Source organism: Acartia tonsa, chromosome 8, assembly GCF_053477335.1.
Source record: "Acartia tonsa isolate MP-2025a chromosome 8, ASM5347733v1, whole genome shotgun sequence".
NCBI classification, from domain to species: Eukaryota; Metazoa; Arthropoda; class Copepoda; order Calanoida; family Acartiidae; genus Acartia; species Acartia tonsa.
The window spans coordinates 40,834-65,507 of record NC_137267.1 but is presented as its reverse complement, the minus strand read 5'-3'; the positions used below and the strand labels follow the sequence as shown (position 1 = coordinate 65,507).

Here is a 24,674-nt window from a genome sequence, read left to right as displayed (position 1 = left end):
AAGGCATAATCCTCAATATTGTTATCATTAGGACGTTTTTGGTTGATCAGTATAGTGATATGTGCTTAAGATTTAATCAGATGAGAATTTTTACATACACACTCCCTTTAACTAACTTAGTTTTCCATTTTATCTAGTTTTATAAAGCAATCAATGTTTTCAAAGTCATACTGTAAAATATCTTACATTATAGCTTATTTTCTTCATATTCTATGTTAAAAGTATATGCTTATAGAAAACATCCTTGAGAAGAGAAGCACAAAACCTTGCAAAATATTTCTTGTTTTCAATCATTAGTTAAGTTAATTGTAATTATATATTACATAAAAACTATGAAAATAATTATATATTATATATAAATAATTTATTAAAAGTAAATGTGGTACAATAAAAGAATTAGAAAAGTACTAAAAGTTATACGCAAAAAATATTCAAAATAAAAATCTGCCCTAAATAGATTGATGGCAGAATGTGCAGTCTAAATATTTTCAGATGATTAGACAGACAAGAAGACAATAGATAGATATATACATAAATGTTTGGGTGCTTTCACACAAAATGCCTGTTGTGCACCAAAAATCCTCTCACACCTTATTTTAGATGCAGGACAAAGGATAGAGATTGTGAAGTTGGTTGTGGAAAGGTCAGGGGGGTTTACCAAGTTTGAGGAGGGGAATAGTTTGGATAGTTTTCAAATAGCAGGGATGTTAGCATAAGAGATGGTGAGGTTTAGTGGTTTGGTAAGGTAGGAAATGCCATTTGGAAAAGGGCAGGGGTTGGAAGGGTGGAAGTTTCTGATGTTGCTGTTGATTTTGCGGATAATTTTTCTGGGTTAATGGGAGGTCTTTGGTGATGATGAATTCAATTTCTCCAGTTAGCATCATCTAAAAAAAATCAAAAACCTTACTTTACTTTAGGACTAGTGGATACACCCCTAGAAACCTCAAATGGTATTGAGGGGTATTTGTTAGACAGGCATTTACTTTATTATAAGGATTGTATTGTACAACAGGCACTAATAGGTATACAATAGATATTAGAATTTGTTTGTCTTTCTATCCAAGATAATTAATATACTTTTTATCTAATTTTTAAAAAAATCTAATTTAAGATTTAAACATAAGACTGCACAGATCATGAAAACAAAGAGGCAGGTTTTGTCATAGTTTTATTGTAGCTTTTCTCCTATTTCTAGCCCCTGTGGGGGGCTCTAAACAATTGATGCCAATTTCCTAACCCTGCAAGGAAATTAAAATTTACCTATCTAAAATAACCTATCAAAAGCCAATTTAAAAATCAGACAAAACACACTATTTCCTTTTCTTTCCATGATCCAACTATACTTCAATATCAATAAATAAGGGACAAATATGTTTTTAAGTAACAATGAATACAAACAAGCTTACCATGTTGTTTTCTAAGAATTTCTGCTATTTCTCTCTTTTCTTTTCTTATTTCTTTATTGTCCCAAGAAAATTCTATATGAGCCTCATCTAGAGCTGTTCTGCCTATAATATTTATTGATTATTTAACTTATAGATAATCAAATTTATTGGAGTAATATGGTTTGATAGTTTGGATAGGTTATAGTTTAAGAAGAGAGATAGAGAGAGAAGATTGTATGTAATAAAAGTACATCATAACATTTGTAATACAAAATGATACTCAAATTTAATTACATATAGGGTTTTTATTACAATAAATAGATTAATAGAAATAGACAATTAGGCAATAGACAGATAGATATAAATAAAGATTGCAAGATGAATAGGATCAAGTCATGCAGAGTTTGCCAAAGACAAAAAGTAAATCAAAATGTGCCAATATTTTGTCAAGTAAAGCAGAATATGCCAATATACCCCTAAGTTAAGCAGAGTTTGCAAATATTCCCCCAAGTGAAACAGAGTGTGCCGAAACAGGGTATTGGCACATTCTGCTGTACATGATACAATGCATAGATAATTATATGGATAGAAAGATGATTTGAAAAAAAGGCTGAATAGATATATACATAGATATTGTAAAAATGGTTATTTAGTTAAAATATAATAAAGATGTAAATAAAGTATATAAATAAAAAGTACTATGTAACTAACCTCTTTTATTCATAGTTTTGACATCAGCTCCATGTTCAAGAAGTATCTTTACTATAATAGAGTTTCCATAGAGTGCTGCATTATGAAGACTGGTAGTTCCTAGATATACATATATTCACTAATCGCAAAGGTTTCTTCTAAGTTACATATATATTCTTTAGTTATATAGATAGATGTATACAGATATGGATAAGTTAAAAGATTTAGAAATATATAGATAAACAGATCAATAATCTAAGGTATCTTAAGAAAAGTAATTCATCTTAAGAAAATATAATCTCTTACCTAATTAATCAGTGGCAAAATGCCTACCCCTCTCCTTTTTTTACAAACCAATAACTCTTTAAGTTGGGCAATTTGAGACTTGGGACAAAAAACTGTATGAAAATTCTATCTACAGCAGTCATGGTAACTGATCAAAGTAATCAATTATTTTAGATCATATTTTTATTCTTAGAATATTTAACAAGTAACAAGGAAGAAAAAAGATTTAGATGTTGAATGTAAATTTTTTATAATTTCATGTTGCAGGAAGATAAAAATGAAAACTTACTGTCTTTGTTCTTATCATTCACATCAGCACCATGTTGTATGAGCTCTTGAACAATATCTTCATGTCTGTTCTTAGCAGCATAGAGCAATGGAGTGTTTCCTATTCAGAGATATCACACAAATTTTAGTTTATGAAATACTAGATTAAGTATCCCTATTCCAGAAGGGAAAATGATACTATATAGAATTTTTGACTATATTATAGATTGGCCCATTTATTGCTTCTTAATCCCTTTTATTTAAAAATGTTTGCCTTTAGGTACTTTTTTATAAGTATAAACCTGAAAAACAAATCATTTATGGTATTACAGACCAAGTGAGCATTTTAGTCCCCATTTGTCATGGTATTTTAATTTCAATAATATTAATCTATCAATCTCTAACATTAATTGAGTAAAATTTATGAGATAATATACATTATATTATATCAATATTGGGTATAGTCCTTTTAGGAATATTTTCCTAAATTTAAAAATTTTTATACCATACCTCCCCCCCCCCCACCCTCTACAAACTACAAAATAATGACCATGGCCGCATCGCACAGCCCCCTGGCCTGCCTAACCCCAGGCACTCGGCACCCTAGCCATATAACCTAACCTAAAATTTGTAATCAGAGGGGTTGGGGTGTGTGGTTTAAAGCTTTTCAAATTTTCCAAAAAAAATTCCAAAGAGGATAATGCCCAATATTAAGTAACTAACCTCCTTTATCCTTCGTGTTGACATCAGCTCCATGTTCCAACAGTATCTTTACAACATCAGTGTATCCATTTTTTGATGCAGTTATAAGAACAGCCATTTCTTAAAATAAATTTAAAAATATGTCACAAATTTTTGTAGTTTACGGTAATATATATATATTTATTTAAAATGTATTGCATTAAAAGATATAAACTATCTTAGATGATTATATAAATGGCAAAATACAAAAGGTATTAAGAAAGTTAATTCAAAATATAGTATTGTAATAAAATATGTATGACTTACCATCATCTTTTGAATTAGCATCAACCCCATGTTCTAATAATACTTTTACAATATCACTTTGACCATATTGTGTTGCCCATATAAGACTGGTGTATCCTAGATAAAATATGTGGGAGAAGAGACTTGCCACAGGGGGGAGATACTAGTTTGCCAGTCAAAAAAAGCTTTTTAATTTTAACCACTTCTAACTCCCCTATTCAAACCCCCCTTATTTAACTAATTAAACAAAGGCCTTTTCATACAATTTAATTATGTTTTTGCTTGTTTTTGTTTTTTTTACTGCAGCTATAGAATTTATCAACTTTTTGTGTTTTTTTTTACAGTGTAAACACAGATGCACCTTAAAACATAAAGCATTTATGAGTTAGATAAAAACAAATCATCAATCCTTACCATCACTATATTCTTTGTGTCTTTTCTCCATTGTAAACTGCAAACTGGTAAATCCTAGTTTAAAAGTTTTACATTTTTGTATAAATAGATTAAATATTATAATGTAATGTATATTAAATAATTTATTGTAATGGTATTATAAAACTAACCATAAACATCATGAGCACTGACATCAGCTCCATATTCTAATAAATACTTTACTACATCAGTGTAGCAATGATACGCTGCATACATAAGACTGGTCCATCCTAGTTAGATATATATATTTAGAAAATAAATAGATATTTTACACTTTTTTATTTTAATTTCTTTAGATATTTTACTAGAGATAAGGACCTGACCTGACACATTCCTATCATTCACATTAGCTCCCTGGATGATGAGGAACTTTACAATTGCTTCATGTCCTTCAAGAGCTGCCAACATCAATGGAGTCCATCCTACATAAAGTTAAGTTCATGGTCTTTTTATTGATTAATGTATGTAATGCAAAGGTAGCTAAATTAAAAGAAAAGCAAAGCAATAAATGGGTCTATCTATGTGGTTGTTTTGAGAAAATTTATAATAAAAAGGGATAATCAGCCAAAAATTTCTAAAATTTCTTTCTCATTTTAGGTTACTTTATAAAAGGGTCAAATTTGGTTTTAGTCACAGCTTATGTAAAATAAGACAACGCACAAAATCAGACAACTAGCTCGTCTAAAAGTTAAATAATATTAAGAAATTTACCCCAAGGTGTGGTGAGGTTTCCCTCCCACTCTCTTGTTTATAGTTTCTTACAAGAAAAAAAATTTGGTGGGAGGATAATATTTTCTTTCTTGGAGTTGTCCACACCCTCAAAAATAGCCCAAACTCACCACAAAATCAAAAGCACTATTCTTTGAAGAGTGGAGCCTAATCAGTTCTTTGGTTACTAAGTTTTGAAGCTTCAGATTGACAGACATCAGGGATAGATGGTTTACAAGTAATCCAATGATTTTGTTAGTAAAATATAATTTTTTATATGGTAGAAAAGGAAAGCTTACCATCTTCATTCCTATGATTTACATAAGCTCCATGTTTAATAAGCTCATGAACAATATCTAAATGTCCATTCTTAGCTGCTAGGATCAATGCAGAGTTTCCTATACATTGGTAAATTTTAGTTTAGTTTATAAATTACAAGATTAATGATATTGCAAATACTTTCATATGGCAAAAAAAAACTGTGTGTCTGTCTTTTTTTCTTGTTTGGCTGAACCCTGAAAAATTGCCTTCTGTCACACTCCGCCAACCCCTTACTAATTTGTACCCCCAATCAAAAGAAATGATAATATTAAAACCACAAAGTAAGTTGAGGTAAATCAGAGTTTACAGTGGATATACAGGCTGAATAAAATTATTTGTTCAGGATAAACCAAACATATTCTTAAAATCAAAGACTTTTTTTATCATATTTTAGAATATCTATATAGATAGATAGATAAATATGATATACAGAATGATAGATAGATAGAAGTATAATAATGTAATTTATAGTAAAGATAGAAATATAAGCAGATATAATAAAGGGACATTAAGATGATATACATATCATAGAAATATTGTATTATAAAAATAATATGTAACTAACCACTGATACTCTTTGCATTGATATCAGCTCCATTTTTTAACAAAATCTTTACAACATCAGTCTTTCTATCCCTTGCTGCAGCATACATTAGACTGGTCTCTCCTTGATATAAATAAATTGGATTATCATAGATTTATTTATAAACAAAAAGAAAAATTAAGATTCATATGATAGAAATATTGTATTATAATAATATTATGTAACTAACCATTATCACTCTTTGCATTGATATCAGCTCCATTTTTTAACAAAATCTTCACAACATCAGTCTTTCCATCCTCTGCTGCATGCATAAGACTAGTCCTTCCTAGATATTGATATATTAAATTTATTATATTAAGTAGTTTAGAGTAGAGTTATAGATCCACAGAGAGATAATATAAGATATAAGTTATAAAAATAATGTATTAAAATGATAATAATAATCTAACCATCATTATCTTTAGCATGTATATCAGCTCCATTCTCTAATAAAACCTTCACAACACCAGTCCCTCCATTCTGTCCTGCCCACATAAGACTGGTCCATCCTAAATTTAAATTTATTAGATGTATTATATTTTTAGAAGTTTAGGGTAGAGTTATAGTTTCACAGAGAGATAATATATTTTAGTAAGATGAATACATTTGTATCATAAGAAAAATAGAGAGATAAATGGATAAAATATTTCGATGGATATTAAAAAAATTTTCAAAATAATGTGTTATATGGATAATAAAAATCTAACCATCATTATCCTTTGAATTGATATCAGCTCTGTTTACTAATAAAATCTTCACAACATCAATCTTTCCATTCCTTGCTGCATAAATAAGACTGGTCCATCCTAGGTATAAATATATTAAATTTATATTAGTAGTTTAATTTATAAGTAGTTTTGTGTAGATACATTTTAGTTATTTTATTATAATATTGTGATTTATAATAAAATAGATAAACCCTGGATAATTTAGTTAGGCAATCTATATTTTCCTGGATATTTTGTTTTTAGTAGTCCATTATTGTACAGCTTTACAATACATTGTTTACATTTGTAAACGCAACACGTATGATAAAAGAAAGTGATTATTATTAGAGTAAAATGCCTAAATATAATATCCTTTGCATTGAGATAGATATTTTGATGGATATTATGAAAATAATGTTTAAAAATAGTAATAATAATCTAACCATCATTATTCTTTGCATGTATATCTGCTCCATATTCTAATAAAACCTTCACAACACCATTCTTTCCATTCTGGGCTGCCCACATAAGAATGGTATATCCTAGATATAAATATATTACATTTATAATAGTCTTTAGTAGTGATTATTTAAGTAAGATGAATGAATATATATGTATAATAAGATAGATAGAGAGATATACAGTAAGATCCACGAAAAAGTATCTTTTTGGGTTTACTTTTTTCTTAATGTATCATAAAAAGGAGCATATATCTGTGTTCTCTGTGCATATTTCCACACAAGCATATATAAAAAGATTTATTTTACCTCCATTAACACCAGAGATTTTTAGAGCTAAAGTTTTGAAAAAGTGACTGAGAAAAGAAATTTGAAATATGTGTTGAAAAAATGCTTTTTAATCAAAACCTAAATTTTTTATTTCATTTTTGTATAAAGTTCCTACTAGTAACAAAAATAAAAGGATTTCTACCTTAATTTTGCTAAAAAAGTTGTTTCATGTTAAAAGTTACTTTTTCTCAGTCACTTTTTCAAAACTTTAGCTCTAAAAATTTAATGGAGGTAAAAAAAAATTTTTTGTATCTACTTATGTAAAAATCTATAACAAGGAAATATACATTTTTTAATGATTCATTGAGAAATAAGGGCTGCAGATGCTAAAAAATACATTTTTGTGGGTCAATTGGTATGAAAATAATGTATTATAATAACAATTATAATCTAACCATAATTATCCTTTTCTTTGATATCAGCTCCATATTCTAATAGAATCTTCATAACATCAGTATTTCCTTTCTCTGCTGCATACATAAGACTGGTCCTTCCTAGATATAAATATATTAAATTTATTAGTTTAGGGTAGTTATAGATACAGATAGGGATAATATATTTTAGATAAATAATAAAAATGGATATATAAACAGATATATCAATGGAAAATTTGAGTTATAGATACACAAACAGTTATATAAATATATTAGTTGTAATATTGTGATTTATGGTAAGATAAGTATATAGAAATATAGACAGATTTGATAAGGAAACAATTAAGAAAATAGATATAATAGAAAGTTTGCATAATGATAGTATTATGTAACTAACCATTATCACTCTTTGCATTAATATCAGCTCCATTTTCTAATAAAATCTTCACAACATCAGTCTTTCCCCTAACTGCTGCTTCCATAAGACTGGTCCTTCCTAGATATAAATATATTAAATTTATTATATTAAGTAGTTTAGAGTATGTAAGAATTGTGATGTATAGTAAGGTCAGATCTCCAGCCATTTTTATTTTAGTTTGAGGAGGGGATTTTTTTTTTCTAGGGCTACAAAATATTAATAAAGCTATGACAATTAAGCTACATTGCAAAGGAGAAGCATATCAGTTTAGCAGTTAGTTTTTGGTACAGAAGACACAGTCACAGATCCTGCTAAATAGTATATATAGTTGAAACAAATTACTAACTGTTAATGATTCATTTTATGACATAAAATTTACAATTCATGTTTTAATAACGTAGTAATTAGGAAATAAAGATTTTAAATTCGTATTATTGACAAAAAAGTACCTCACTGTCTTAGTGGTAATTTAAAATGATAATATCCTTTTTTATTGTGTTGGACAATAAATAACCCACTTGGTATATTTGGATTACTCTTTTATCAGACTGTTTATAAAGAAATATTGCACCTTCATTATTTTTTTATTATTATTCTATAATTTATTTGGTTTTAGTGAAATAAACATAAAATATTGATTAAATACGTATATATTAAAAAAAGATAAGATAAAGTAAAAGCGGTGAGATATAGTTTTACTGGTTTTTAAGTTTAATGGCTGTATTGATTCCATTTTTCATGTTGATGTTGTCATCCTCTGCATTGTTGTTGGTGTTGATGATGGTGTTGCTGTTGAAGATATTCTTCTTTGATAGCAGGGAAGAGAGCTGTACCTGTAAACTCTTCTTAAATCTGGAAGTTGGTTTGTTGAGTTTGGTTGGCAGACCAAACACAAATTTTGAAAGTGTTTGTGTGTCGCTGTCCTGTAGTTAAACGCCGTCGGTGTGGTTGATGGCAGCAAAGTTGTCACCAAGCACAGCAGGATATTTGATGTAGTGAACATGTTCGTGGCTGAGACCGGGTGACATGTCAATATACTTGGAGACAGCAAGAGTGTAGTTGATCATGTTGACTGGGTTGCCTGTGACGTCAACAAAAGCATGGTCACGGTTGTCAGCGCATTTCTCTATTTGTTTTGGAAAAGGATCAAGCATAACTATTTTCCCTATGAAAATACTTGTTAGTTTGACAAGTATTTGTGACAGCAGGACTATATGAAGGGCAGCTTGTTCATCATTGAGGAGTTGTGGGTAAAGAAGGTGATACTGTCCATTAGCTAGTTGGTGCTGTTCTTTGACTAGCATACTGTTGCCAGTGGCATGGAGGATTATAATATTATCTTTGTTACACTCCTTTAAAGGAGACAAGTCAAGTTTTGTGAATGAATCAAAAAAATCACCTCCTTTGGACCAGTTTATAGTCTCAACTCCGGATTCAACTGCTCTCAATATTTCTTAGGCCAAGAAATATTTTTCTGCCAAGATACCTAGCGTTGCATAAGGATTTGTGAACAAGTTCAGAAGTTGGAATTACCACACGTTCAAAGGTGTTTGTGACTTCATTCTTCTTGAGTGTGGATATAATATATTCTACAAACTATGCCGCAATGTGTTTGGGCGGTCCAAGTTGCCATTTGCCTCTGAATCCTGTCACAAATTCCATACTGCAATCATTATTTTTAATTTTGTAATTGAAGGTAGGTGAGATATAGGCCAACTTAAATTACTTGGTTACTAATAATAAACCTGTTTTTAGCTTTGTTATTGTATTTGATATTAAATAAAAAATAGTGCATATTTTATCAATTTCTAAGTAACTATACATTGGTTAAAAGCAAGGATTATGTTAAAAGTAGGCTTAACCATAAGGAAAAAAAGAGAACTATGTCAAACAGTTTAGCTTTATCTATAAATGGAGAAAAAGACAATCAACTGCACATCTAAATACTCCGTAAATATTTCTTCCAATCTTGGATTTAGTAAAAATCAGTAGAAAAAAACATTTTTTAGGGAAACAAGAGCCCTCTTTCATCAAGTTTGATGATTATTGTATGTCACTGCTATATAGTAATTTTTTCCTGTATTATGTCTTATTAATTAAACTGCAAACCAAAAAAATAGGCAAATCTGAATTTGTAGAATGGTGGCTTTAATATTAATTTAGGATGATTTTACTGTAAATATAAAATGTAGATGCATCTTTTGGTTACAAGTTTCCACCGTTAATTTTTCATTAACCCATTAGTGCAGAGCACCACTTTTATGGGCCGATCGAGCTGAAAGTTTCAGGGAAGCTTTATAATGGTCAAAAGGGAATTCTTATTTTTTTGTTTTGCTCTAGTGGCATGCACAGGAAAGTTGAAAAAAAAACCGGTTCGGCTCGGCCATAAATACCAACCAGGCATTATTACCCGTTTTGGGCTGTTTCCGCCGGCGTTAAAACCCGGTTTTGCTGTAAAAACCCGGTTATTTCGACCAAAAATCGAAAAATGTAATTTTTGAACGCCCAAAGTGAGATGAACACTTTTTAGAACTTTGATACAATCCGAAATTGAAAACTACACAACCTCATGTAATCTATAGAGCTACAAGTATAATATGAAGCGATTTATTTCAAATTTAGTGTTTCGGCTATAGGTGCCGCCGTTTTCGGGTAAAAAAAACCCATTGCTCGAAGTTTTAAAAGACACACACTACAAAAAAAGAACATATAAAATTTGGGTGTTACATATCAGAAAACGAGCATAAAACTATTGGGTGACACCTATAGAGATTACTAGGGTTATTAGGGTGGCTCAAACCCTTACTAATGACGTAAACTGTTATTTTTATTGGTTTAAAAGTTAAAACCGGGTAATAAAAACCGAAACCGAGCCGGGTTTTAAAACTGTCAGGTATTTATGGCCAAGCCGAACCGGGTCATAATAGGGCGTAAAAAAACGATAAAAAAATCATATAAAAAATAATAATTTGAATAAAACGAATTCACAAATAGATGTACTTGTCAATAAACATTAGATTTCACGAAAAAAATCAGCAACTTTACTATAAAACAAAAAAGTTAGAAGGGGTATTTTGAATTTTCATGATTTTCAAATTTTGTTGAGCTATACCGGCAAACGGAAGTAAGCTAAACTGCCTGCTCCAGGGGGAAATGAAAGCCAGGGTAGTAGAAGGTGGATTCATACTGAGAATGATGCAATTATGAAGCCGGAAACCAGTTTTTTTTCCATTTTTCGGAACCAGGTTTTAATGCCCGGTTCGGCACTAATGGGTTAATCAGCACCACGGAAGCACAAGATCTCAAAAACAGCATTTTGGTTAAAAACTGGTGAACCAAAAAGATATGCAAATCCAAAACAAATCAATGGAAAAAACGATTTTTTTGCACTTTTCTTCTGTTTTAAAGATTGATTCTGATAAATTAACAATTTTTTAAGGGATTTATGCATTAATTATTATGAAATGTAGTATAAGGTAGAAATTAATGATTTTTTAAAATAAGAAATATTAGAAAAAAAGAAATTCGACCCCTATCACTTTAGAGGACAGCTGCTGACTTCCAGTCTTATGGAGCTAAATACATGTTAAAGAGAAAAATTACTCCCAAAAGTATACAAAAATTATTTTTAATGTGTTAAAAAAATCCATTATAAAATCTTGATTTTGATGATGATGGACTTTAAGATGCTCCTACAGGTAGTGATGGTGAGCCAAATGTTATCAAAATGCATGACCATGATGACAACTTATATATTGAACTATGGTCCAATTTTTGTATTCATAGCAGCCTCCAGCAAAGCAGTATTAAAAAAGAAAAAAATTGCAATTTCAATTACTCCAATTCATAAGGTAAATACTGTTATTTTTAAAAGATGTTTATATTTCTTGTCGTGAGGCTCTATGGAGATTGCTATGACTACAAAAAATGGTATATAGGTTGATAGACAAGTTGTTGTAATGGGCATGTACTTAGATAACATTTAACTCACCATCATCACCAACAGGAGCATCTGAAAGGTCATCATCCTCAAAATCAAGATTTTAAAATGGATTTTTTAAACACATCAAAAATAATTTTTGTATACTTTTGGGAGTAATTTTCATCTTTAACATGTATTAGGCTACATCCATAAGACTGGAGGCAAGCAGCTGACCTCTAAAGTGATAGGGGTCGAATTTCTTTTTTTCTAATATTTCTTTTTTTTAAAAATCAATCATTTCTAACTAATACTATATTTCATAATAATTAATGCATAAATCCCTTAAAAAATTATTAATCAATCTTTAAAACAGGAGAAAAGTGCAAAAAAATCGCTTTTCCATTGATTTGTTTTGGATTTGCATATCTTTTTGGTTCGCCAGTTTTTAACCAAAATGCTGTTTTTGAGATCTTGTGCTTCCGTGGTGCTGATTAATAAAAAAATAATAGTGGAAACTTGTAACCAAAAGCTGCATCTACATTTTATATTTACAGTAGAATCATCCTAAATGAATATTAAAGCTGCTATTCTGCAAATTCAGATTTGCCTATTTTTTTTGGTTTAGATAAGTACAATGCCAGATACCAGAGCTTTTACTTTGAAAAGTTTTTTAATGATATATGCAAAGGAATTCTGAAATCTGCATAATATGATGGTTCAGTAAATTTCATGAATTATTTGTTATTTTGGCTATAAATAGATTAAAACCTTAATTTTGATTTAATAACTGTGGAAAAGTGTTTAGTAATGAAGCATGAATAAAATTCCTCCAATTCCATAAAAAAATGAATGAAAACATATTGCACTACATTATTACACCAGTAGTAATATGAATTTAGATAACACAAATGTATATAAAAAATGTTTATAGAAGGATGGATGGATAGATAGATATTGTGACAATAATAGTATGTAACTCACCATGTATATTCTTCGTGTTGACATCAGCTCCATGTTCTAAAAGAATCCTAACTGTATCTGTGTGACCCATTTCTACTGCCCTCATAAGACTATTTCCTGTATGTATATATATATTAAATTTATGTTTTATATTTTGTTGTTAGATTATATTTATATATACACAGAGATAAATGCTTAGAATTGTGTAACTCACCCCAATCCCTCTTTATTTTAACATTAGCTATAGATAGATGGATAATTATCATGATATTAGTAGTATGTAACTTACGATATTCATTTTTAGCGTTGATGACAGCTCCATGTTCTAAAAGAATCCTAACTGTATCTGTGTGACCATTCTCTACTGCATGCCCAAGACTATTTCCTGTATAAATATATATTAAATTTATGTTTTATATTTTGTTGTTAGATTATATTTATATATACACAGAGATAAATGTTAAGAATTGTGTAACTCACTCCTCTTAGTTTCAACATCAGCTATAGATAGATGGATAGATAGATAGTTATCATGATAATAATAGTATGTAACTTACCATATACATCGTTAGTGTTGATGTCAGCTCCATGTTCTAAAAGAATCCTAACTGTATCTGTGTTACCAGAACTTGCTGCCTTCAAAAGACTTGTAGTTCCTATTTATATACATATTTGATTTAAAATATACTTTATTGTTTTGAGTACAGTTTAATATTATAACAGTGTTAAATAATTATGATTTAACAAAGGATGAGTAACAGAGGTTATAAGTAATACACTGTGTTTCATAATGATACTCTTCAGTTACAATAACAATTTGATTCTCATAAATGTATATAGATATATAGATTGGTGAATAGTTAGATAATGTGACAATAATAGTATGTAACTCACCCAAATCACTCTTAGTGTTGACATCAGCTCCATGTTCTAAAAGAATCTTAACTGTATCTGTGTTACCCTGCTCTGCTGCCAGCATAAGACTGGTATATCCTAGAAATAGACCAAATGATGAAAAGAAGATATTGATTATAAATTTTTATCACTGGTAAATGGGTAATATTAAGTAATACTTTTGTTCTATTAAAAAAGAAACACAACACACTGTACATATAATTATAAAATATATAGAGTTGTATTTATGGATGGATATATATATTATAGTATTAATGAAAATGTGATAAAAATAGTATATAGCTTTGACAAGAAATTTTTTTTGTAAAGTCTCATAGCTTTAATAAGAATTCTTAAAAATGGAGACTTCCCAGTACCTCTTGGGGCAAATCTTTTACAAAGAATCTTCTTAAACCAATCCAACTAATATTCCATGAAAATTTTGAAACAATTTATTCAGCCTTTTATCAGATCTTGATGGATAGATAAAACATACACTGCTACACAAGTTTATTGCAAAAAAAATTATTATTATGATACTGCAGTAAATAGTATCACACCAACCTTGTGAATCCAAAGCATTGACATCTGCCCCATATTGTAGAAGGAGGTAGATTAGTTCTTTATTTTCTGATGCAGTTGCACAAATAAGACTTGTTTTGTTCACTTTCTCTCCAAAAGCAAAAGGATGTCTATTGCTAAATTCTAAAAAAGTATTTCTATGAACACATTATTATATTAAAGAAAAATTTTAAGTAGACAAATTTGAATAAAAAAGACACTTTAAAATCAATTATAGCCCATTTATGTTTTTGATATTAGTCAAAATGACAAAAGGTGGGAGGGTGATTGTTCAACTAAAGTAATTATGATAAAAAAATTTTTATTTTGTAATTATATTTTGTGTCAATTAAAAAATGTTACTTGTATCAATTTATAATACAGCAATTTATACATTTTCATTAAAAAAAAACTATATTTTGTATCTCATTTTTGTAATATTGTACATACTGGAATAGATTTCCAAATTATTCTGTCAATACAGTGAACATAGGGCAAAACTTGTCTACAAAAGGGAGAGAGAAATTTAATGTTTGCCTTGTGATCACACATTACCAGAATATTTTCAATGTTCATTACAGTATGAGCAATATTACAAAAATACAGTATGACCCTCGAAAAAGTATTTTTAAGCATCTGCAGCCCTTATTTCTCAATGAATTATTAAAAAATGCATATGTCCTTGTTCTCCATAGTATTCCACGTAAGTAGATATAAAAATATTTTTTTTACCTCCATTAACACCGGAGATTTTTAGTGCTAAAGTTTTGAAAAAGTGACTGAGGAAAAAGTAACTTTTAACATGAAACAACTTTTTTAGCAAAATTAAGCTAGAAATCCTTTTATTTTTGTTACTAGCAGAAACTTTATACAAAAATGAAATAAAAAATTTAGTTTTTGAGTAAAAAGCATTTTTTTACACATATTTTTTGAGTCTTTTTAGTTTAATGATATTTTGAAAAACTTACTTATTAGGCAAAATTGTTTAAGATTAAAAAACCAAATAAATCTCTATGAATATAGCAGGAAAATTGTTTTTGTTTCACAATTCTAACTTTAATAACAAAAAAATTATAAAGAAAATAAAAATAAAACATAATGAGTTTTTAGTCTAAAAAGCTTAATTTACCCCCTATTAAATAATTGAGATGTCAGAAAAGTAGGCGGAGCAACTGTCATAATTAATCCTTTTCTATAAATAAAGGTTAATAAATAATCTAAAATTTGCAAATAATCAATTCATTCAGTAGTATTTTTTGCCATTAAAAATTTATATTTTTTGGTGGAATAAAAAAGAAATATTTAGTTAACTTGTTTTTCTTTGAGTCTCATTATTCAGTTGCCAGAAAAACATAATATAACTATCCAAAAAATAAGAGAAACAAAAAAAAATTCTTTTTCTCAGTCACTTTTTCAAAACTTTAGCTCTAAAAATCTCCGGTGTTAATGGAGGTAAAAAAAATATTTTTATAGCTACTTACGTGGAATACTATGGAGAACAAGGACATATGCATTTTTTAATAATTCATTGAGAAATAAGGGCTACAGATGCTTAAAAATACTTTTTCGAGGGTCATACTGTACAATAAGTAATTATCATCCTATATAAACTAAAATGTATCAACTACATTTATTTTTTTATGATTTGATATGCCAAAATTATCTATTAAAATTTTTTAATTTTACACAGTCAGGAAAAGACGATTTCCAAATTAATCTGTCAAAATAATGTTTAAATGTGAAAAATTTAAATTTACATGTTCTCATTGTGAGAGATAAATTCCTAGCTTAAAAAGCAGCAAAACATGCTAAATCTACCTTTCCCACTCAAACTTCTTTCTTCAATATTGGCTCCAGCATCCAGTAACTCTTTTACAAGTTCAGTTGATCCATTTCCATTACAAGCAGCTTTTATTATTTCTAAACAAGTATATATATATATATCATGTGAAACCTTTTTATTACCACAGCTACATTTTTTCTGTCCTATATTACTTTTTACTTTTTCAGGTTTTCTATTGTTAGTGCCATTTTTTAAAGAAAATATTATCTGAAATTTATTATGAATTACTTTGTTTCTGAGATATGATGGGGGAGGGGGCAGCTGAGGGGGGTTTGGATTTGAATTAACCCATTAGTGCATTAAAACCGGTTTCCGGCTTCATAATTGCATCATTCTCAGTATGAATCCACCCTCTACTACCCTGGCTTTCATTTCCCCCTGGAGCAGGCAGTTTAGCTTACTTCCGTTTGCTGGTATAGCTCAACAAAATTTGAAAATCATGAAAATACAAAATACCCCTTCTAACTTTATTTGTTTTTTTAGTAAAGTCGCTGATTTTTTTCGTGAAATCTAATGTTTATTGACAAGTACATCTATTTGTTAATTCGTTTTATTCAAACTATTATTTTTTATATGATTTTTATGCCCTATTATGACCCAGTTTGGCTTGGCCATAAATACCCAACAGTTTTAATTACCGGTTTTTATTACCCGGTTTTAACTTTTCAACCAATAAAAATAACAGTTTACGTCATTAGTAAGGGTTTGAGCCACCCTAATAACCCTAGTAATCTCTATATGTGTAACCCAATAGTTTTATGCTCGTTTTCTGATATGTAACACCCATATTTTATATGTTCTTTTTTTGTAGTGTGTGTCTTTTAAACTGGGTTTTTTTAACCGAAAAGGGTGGTACCTATAGCTGAAACACTAAATTTGAAATAAATTGCTTTGCATATTACTTGTAGCTCTATAGATTACATGAGGTTGTGTAGTTTTCAATTACGGATCGTATCAAAGTTCTAAAAAGTGTTCATCTCACTTTGGGCGTTCAAAAATTACATTTTTCAATTTTTGGTTGAAATAACCGGGTTTTTACTACAAAACCGGGTTTTAATGCCGGCGGAAACCGCCCCAAACGGGTCATAATGCCTGGTTGGTATTTATGGCCAGGCTGAACCGGTTTTTTTTGCAACTTTCCTGTGCACGCCACTAGAGCAAAACAAAAAAATTGGAATTCCGTTTTTACCATTATAAAGCTTCCCTAAGATTTTCAGCTCGATAGGCCCATAAAAGTGGCGCTTGGCACTAATGGGTTAAAGCTTCTGAATACTTCACAAAGAACAACATTAGAGGGGTGGGCTCTTATCATTTCTTGAGGCAAAGAGAGTAATATATTGAAAAAGAAATATACTTTAGCAAAAAATGAGAATTTAACTCACCAGGTTCTCTTGCCCTTCTATCCTCATAATCTAATCTCCTTTTCTCTGCTTCTAAACCTAGTAAAACATCTAACTGTAAAAGAAATTGTAATCCTATGTAAAACAACTAGCATATCAGCTCTTAATCATAAAATTAAGAAAAACAGCCAAGCATTTGGAAGAACAAGTTAACACAAGATAACTGAGAGACAAACAAGCAAAGCTTCTTCTAAAGAACTAAGTCTTAGTGAATATGTCTTTGTGTGCACCACATGCACCCCTCACACAAATTTTGGTGTGAGCTTCCTATATCTTTACAATGAATAACTTTGCTTCTGTCTTTATATTTCTTTTAATTTCCAAGATATAAGGGGGAAGGGGGACTTTTGAAATTAAAACTACAGATTACATCAAACAGAACAACAAAAGAGGCTTGGGAAAAAAGAAAATACACAGGAAGACCCACAAAAAAAGTATTCAAGTAAGTTTAAGAATGCATTACCGTTATTCCTAATGATACGGGTTACAAACACAGGCCTGGTTCCTAAAAAGATTTATATATTAATGTAAAAGAATAGAGGGAGCATGCACTTTATGTAACTCTACACATGAGGTAAGGATCCTTTGCTGACTTTCAATTTGGTCTTTGAATATCAGCAAACAGCGTCAGAAATATAAAAACAGCCAAGTCGCTACAACAAAACAATAAAGAAAGCAATTTGCTAGCAGACAAAGAAGGTCCCTACCACTTGGATGGTAGTTGTCTGGTTTATATGTATATTATTATACATTCATTATAAAACTTAAATGAAACTCTTTAAATGTTGAAAAGTATCAAAATTAATAAACAAATGTATAGAAATTTAAGAAATAATTTCAGAATGGACATATTGACAATAGAAAATTTGTAGTCAATTTAGCTTGCTAATATGGTCAGTTTGTTCATCCAGTGGGAGGGTAGGGGATGGAGGGTTCTTTATATAAGCCAGCTGAGAGCATAACTTTAATAAAGTAAATAAAGATATGGTGCAACATCCAAGTAATAATTTATCGATTATTTGAAGTTAAGCAAAAAGTTAGCTTTAACTTTGCAACTTCTGCATGGGCTAGCAGAAGAAAGCTTCTGTTACATCAACTACAAAAGTACCTAGATGCTAGGTGCATATGCACTGTATATTGAAATAAATTTAAACTTTAGAATTACAAAAATGGTAATATAACTTGGTTCACTAGACTTTCTATCCTCATAATCTAATATCTTATTATCTTCTATTTCATGAGATTCAGCTTCTAAACAAATGACAATACAAATTACAAATAGGATATATCATTGGCTGGTAATATCACCCAAATTTGATTTCACAATTTTTTTTTTCATTTTAAACCATGCTTTCCCTCATAATGCCTAGGTTTTATAGAAAATCTCCTCTCTATCTCTAAAATGTATTGAAAATAAGAGCTACACAAGGTAAACCCCAAGTCATTGGTAGCTTGAAGAGTTTGGGCATGTTCTGCAAAATTAAAACAAATCTTACCCCTAAAATAAGAAGGATAGAACAAACTATTGCAGGATACCCTGCCTCCAACATACAATATCAAACAAACCTAAATATTAGTAAAACATGTATTTGAAGTAGAATAATTTTCATATGTAAAACAAGTAGCATAGCTCTTCTGCAGCAAAAGACAAATACAATTATTTGCAATAGTTAGAAATTTTTCACAAAAATGAGCCTTTTATCTCAAGTGAACTACACTTTTAGGAGTTTTTTACAAATAAATTCAACAATCTATCTCAAATTTGTTTCTTAACTTTTGATTGAGTATGTAGATTACATAGGAAATGTATACATAGTGGATGTATCCACCATCCAAAAGCTCACACACTCTCAATTATGGTTTAATTTACTAAAAAAGTGATCATATAATTGCTACACTTAATTAATCACTTAATTATAAAAAGTGATCATATAATTGCTACACTTAATTATAAAAAGTGATCATATAATTGCTACACTTAATTAATCACTTTATTATATATCTTTAAGGCTTAAATCTAAATATAAGCATTTCTGAAATGAAGAACCCAGTTGGTTTAGTATTTATTAAAATCTTAGGCTTCAGACAAATAACCTTATTACGTTATGAATTAGGATATGATATGTGGATTTAGGTTGACAAAACAATATAATGATTACAAACTTATGTTGATATAATAACAACACAATAGTTTGACAAGGAATAATAATTAGTTATTTCATTGTATTACAGTTCTGTGGAGATATGGAAAAATTTTAGGATTAAATTAACTTTAATTCGCCTCAAGGAGCAAAATTTTCAGGCCAAACAAAACAAGGATTAATTTCTTAATCTTAATTTGAGTTTTCATAAAAAATTCTACACAATATATTATAATCACTGCATTAATATAATATCCCATTACATAAGGATTATTGTCTATAGTAAAAAATGTCATAAATTTCTAGTTTGAATGGGTTGTAATTTTAAGAAAAATATCTTAGGTAGGTTTTGGGCTATTTTTCTGAAAGGCTTCAATATAGGCCTAGGTTTAAGCAACTAAATAGTAAACTTACAAAGCTAAGTGTTTTCATGTTCACAGACACTAGAGAACTGATGTTAAATAACCTTCACTATTTCCTGTTATTTTTGTAATTCACCAAGTTTAAAAAAAATGGTGATTCACCAAGATTCTAACCAATATTTCAGGGGTCGTACTTATATTGTAGAATGTGAGGTGTTGTGTAGGTGTGCGTCCGTGCACGTGTGTGTGTGTGTGCTTGCGTGTATGTGTGTGTTTGGGAGTGATTATTTAAGTGTGTGTGTGTGTGCGTGCGTGTATGTGTGTGTGCGTGTGTGTGTGTATGTGTGTGTGTGTGTGTTTGGGAATGTTTATTCAAGGGTGTGTGTATGTTTTCCTGCGTTCAAGCCCTTATGTGCGTGTTTGAGAGTGAATATTTAAATGTGTGTGTGTGTGATACCAGAGAGAGAGGGACAGTTTATTGCTCTAGTCCCCAAAGTTTTATAATATTTTTATTATTCATTGGCTTATATTTATTGTGGACTTTTTGTTGAATTTTAATTGGTAGGTTAATTAAGTTAAGTGTCCAATTGTTTCAACCACTAAATGTTAAATATACATAAGGGGTAATTTTGTGTACTAAATTTTTTGGTCATTGTCACTTAAGATCCCTGGTAAACTAAAGCAGGAACGTTTTTATTTTTTTGTTGTAAACAGGACCTATACTTATATAAAAGTAACAGGATCTGTGTATGTGTGTGTCCATCTGTCATGAAGGATCTCGCTAATGGCTGAATCAATATAGTTCTACTTTACAATGTAGGTTCTCATAGGTCCTAGAAAAGTATGACTTTGGATCATGATTCCTGTAGCAGTTTTATAAAAAAGATTCCTAGGACGACAACCCCCCCCCCTCTCCTTTACCACATTCTCTTCTCTCTTGCTGGATGGACAAACTGGCCAATATATAATATCCATGATAGCAACCACAATTTTGTCCTGTCATAATATCCACGTATATTCTAAATCCATTGTAAAAATGTTGTTAGCCTTGGTAAACTTGATTTTTTTATAGATAGGCCAAATCTGGAAACAATAGGGCATTGAAATTCTAACGCAAACTTGACCAGGAATTTATTCACTCTACATGTTCATTTGTTTTACTATCTGATTTCAGACCTATGCCATGCATATAAAAAGAATTTTTTTAGGGGTAAAATTATGATTTTAAAATGATCGTTGGGGTCTGTGTGAAAAATCATAGTTTTAAACAGGAGTTTTTGCACTCTACAAGTGTTCTTTTGTATGAATATCTGTTTTCAGACCTTCGCTTTATATAAAACTAGCGGCTTCACCCCTAGCCTCTAGGGGCTTTGCTCCAAGAGGTATAATTACTTGTTACCTGGAGAGCCCCCACTCCACCACTAATTTAAATTTAAAAATGGTGGGGGGATTTTTGTTTTTTGAGGGGGGGGGGGGTAGATATACCACACTTTTCTGGGATTTTGCCGAGTCAAGTATCAACAGTGGGGAATACCAAAGGATGACTCCATGCAAAATTTGAGCCGGATTTGGCTAAAACCGGCCGAGATTTTTATAAAAAACTGTTTTTTTCCGGTTTTTAGAGGGTATCTGTAAATCAATTCAGCTGGAGCAAAACCGGTTAGAGGTACAAAAAATTTTACTTTAGATAAAATTTAGCAAATGCAATTGCCTACAAAAATGTACTTCATCATCAACTTGATTGGACAACTCTTTCCCCTCCTAAATGTCCATCAAAACCTCGGAAACGGCAAGAATCGCCAAAAATCAAGCCTTCGGCGGCAAATAACGGCTGAACGGTCAGCCGGAGGCGAATCAAACACGAGTAAAGAAATGTCTGCCTCAAACAGTTGTTCAACATCTAAGAGATGCTTGAAGTCTCTAAAACGACTCCTTCCCCTCCTTTAAGGGGAAAAACTGAAAAAACGCGATAAAAAACTATTCAGTTATAAATCTTTCTCAACCCAATTTAAAAGGAAAAAAAGTCTACTTCATCATTCCGAAATATATTTCAAGTAAAAAATACTCATTATCAATCGCATCTGGAAAAAAAACAACAAAATAAGTATATGATAAAACATTCTTTAAGGGTAAAACATTTAAACCTAACTTTGATAACAAATAATTATGATAAAAAGCAAAAAAAGCATTATATAGGTACTAACAATTCACTAAGAAAAAATATGTATGACTTTACTATAAGATGGTTGTACAAAAAATGAAGGGGGAAGCGGTCAAAATAATGTGAATTGAGAGGGGAAGGGGGAAGGTTTGAGTTTTGTGGGGTGTCTATAGTAGCACAGCTGCTCTATAACTGGTGATTTTTAAAAAAAATTGCAACTGCATTTTGACTAACAAATTTACATTCTGCGATTTAACAAAGGTTCAAGTTTTCTAATATAAAATTTTTCTCTGGCTAATCTTAAATAATCCTTGGATTATTGCTTTTAATTTGTTCAAAAGGAATAAATTGTAAATGACTGAAATTATGGCCACTTTCTGAAAAATGTTGGCCAACTGCTGTGATTGCGTTAGGTGAAATTGAATTTTTATGCTCAGAAAATCTTTTGACTGCTTTGCAGCCAGTCTGTCCAATATATTGTGGGTGTGTTTTACAGTTTCCATTGTCTTTGGTACATGTTATACAATAAATTACATTCTCTGAGTCACAAGTCAAATAAGATAAAATTGGAATAGTTTCATGTGTTACAGATGATACAATATTATTAACAAATTTAGGCGAAAATTTACATAACATACAATTGAAACCACATTGTTTAAACCCTAGTTTATTTCTGGAAGGTCTATTGTCTTTAGGCAATTGTGCTCGAATCAAAAATTCTCTAAAATTTTTTGGCCGGGACCAGCACACCATCGGCGGTTCTGGGAAAACTTTTTTCATTTGGGGATTTTGTATCATAACCTTCCAGAATCGAAATAAAATATTTGAAATATGGGGAAGGCGGGGATCATATTGTAAACTCAAAATTGGCCTGTTTACAACTTTTTTCTCAACTTTTTGAAGTGCTGTTGTTCTGCTGATTAAAGATACACGTTCAAATGCTTTTAATATATAATTAAGTTTATAACCACGAGATAATAATTTACATTTCAAAAAATCTAATTGTTGTACAAAATCTACGTTTAAACTACATATTCTTTTTAATCTAAGAGCAAGTGAATAAGGGATGTTCTCAGTAATGTGCTTTGGATGTGAAGAAGATAAAAGTAAATAAGAACATCTTTTGCCAGGTTTTACATAAAGATTTGTTTTTATAAAACCATTTGAATCAATCGAAATTACAGTGTCCAAAAAAGCTACAGATTTTGTCTCAAAATTATACGAAGCTTTAAATTTAAGAAATGGGTGAAAATTATTAAGGTGTTCTATAAATTTTAGCAACTCTTGTTCTGTCCCATTCCATAGAAAAAATATATCATCAATGTAGCGTTTATAAAGGTTAGGTTTTAAACCTTTCCAAGATTTTAACATCATATATTCAATACAGCCCATAAAAAGGCATGCAAACGTAGGGGCAACACGGGTGCCCATGGCAGTTCCAATAAGCTGCAAATAATGTTGACCATTAAAAACTAGAACATTGCATTTAAGAACTAGTGTTAGAAGTGTTATTAGGAACACTGTGGGGACACTTTTATCACTACGAGTGTCTAAAAAGGCAGTAAAGATTTATATTCCTTGAGCTAATGGAATATTAGTGTAAAGACTTGATACATCAAGGGTCACAGGAATGGATCCTGGAGGTTGTGGCCCTTTTGAATTTTCTTTCTCAAAACAACGTAACATGTCTGGTGTGTCTGCCCAATAACTAGGTAATGATTTGACTAGATCATTAGAGTGAATATCAACAAAATGACTGGCATTTTCGAAAGTTGTACCACTAGCTGATTCGACAGGTCTTAAAGGTGGGGTTGTTGTCCCAGGGGGCCATTTTTCGGGATCAACGTGGTCTTTAACAAGACCATAGAGTCTACCGGGAATAGGCTCATCAGGTACAAGCCATTTGGCAATATCGCCATCTATCCATTTCATGGATTTTGCTTTACTAACCTCAGATTTTAATGTTTCAAAATCATTAAATTGTATCTGTGCAGCCTGGTTGGGATCTAGCTTTTGAAAATAAGGGTGATCAAAGCCGTCAGAATCTGTATGTTTAGCTAACAATAGAGTATGCCCACTTTGTGGGTGTGGGGGGCACTGAACCCATCACCCCAGTTTAGGCGGCCCACAATGCTAAATTTTCACCAAGTGAAAGTCTTGTGTCATTATCTCTTATGAGAAAAAAGTTATTAATTAATTAAAATTTCAAATTGTGATTTTTTGATGGATTTCTTTGATGAAATGACAGGCTGGTAAATTTTTAGGCCATTTTTTGCGGTTTTTGGCCCGCCACGCCCAAACGGTTTGAGATAATCTCACGGGACCTTTTGCCCAACCTAAGTCTGGTTATTTGTGAGGTCTAAGAGAAAAAAATCCCTGATTGGATGAAGCACGACGTCGCTGTGCGCCGTCAAAAATCGCTTGTCGGCTCATTTTGCCCCCCTAACTCTCACCTTGTGCCATTTTTCTGTGTAAAGATAAT

General features: G+C 30.6%; 1 protein-coding gene across 1 annotated transcript; it reads right to left on the bottom strand.

The window, feature by feature from the left end:
* Positions 1–349: 349 nt before the first annotated feature.
* Positions 350–24,655, bottom strand: LOC145325542 (uncharacterized). The gene is made up of 28 exons (XM_080168519.1): positions 24,646–24,655; positions 23,807–24,237; positions 19,025–19,094; positions 17,992–18,033; positions 17,511–17,567; positions 16,104–16,205; positions 14,289–14,429; positions 13,725–13,823; positions 13,388–13,486; positions 13,120–13,215; positions 12,852–12,947; positions 7,928–8,026; positions 7,552–7,650; positions 6,812–6,910; positions 6,369–6,467; positions 6,072–6,170; positions 5,849–5,947; positions 5,641–5,742; positions 5,054–5,152; positions 4,370–4,468; positions 4,178–4,276; positions 4,029–4,082; positions 3,636–3,731; positions 3,351–3,449; positions 2,650–2,748; positions 2,097–2,195; positions 1,407–1,508; positions 350–884 (listed from the first exon to the last, which is right to left on the bottom strand). Exons 1-28 carry the CDS (start codon positions 24,653–24,655, stop codon positions 862–864), a joined length of 2,808 nt encoding a protein of 935 aa, XP_080024645.1. The 3' UTR covers positions 350–861.
* Between the last annotated feature and the right edge of the window lie 19 nt (positions 24,656–24,674).

What these genes read in the sequence shown, in the direction of transcription:
- LOC145325542 (XM_080168519.1), bottom strand. An exon ending in CCATTCCTGTGACCCTTGAT is followed by an intron (nt 19,095 to 23,806) that starts GTATCAAGTCTT and finishes ACTAATATTTAG; the next exon opens with GTTTGTTTGATATTGTATGT. An exon ending in TGCTAATTCAAAAGATGATG is followed by an intron (nt 3,450 to 3,635) that starts GTAAGTCATACA and finishes ATTTATTTTAAG; the next exon opens with AAATGGCTGTTCTTATAACT.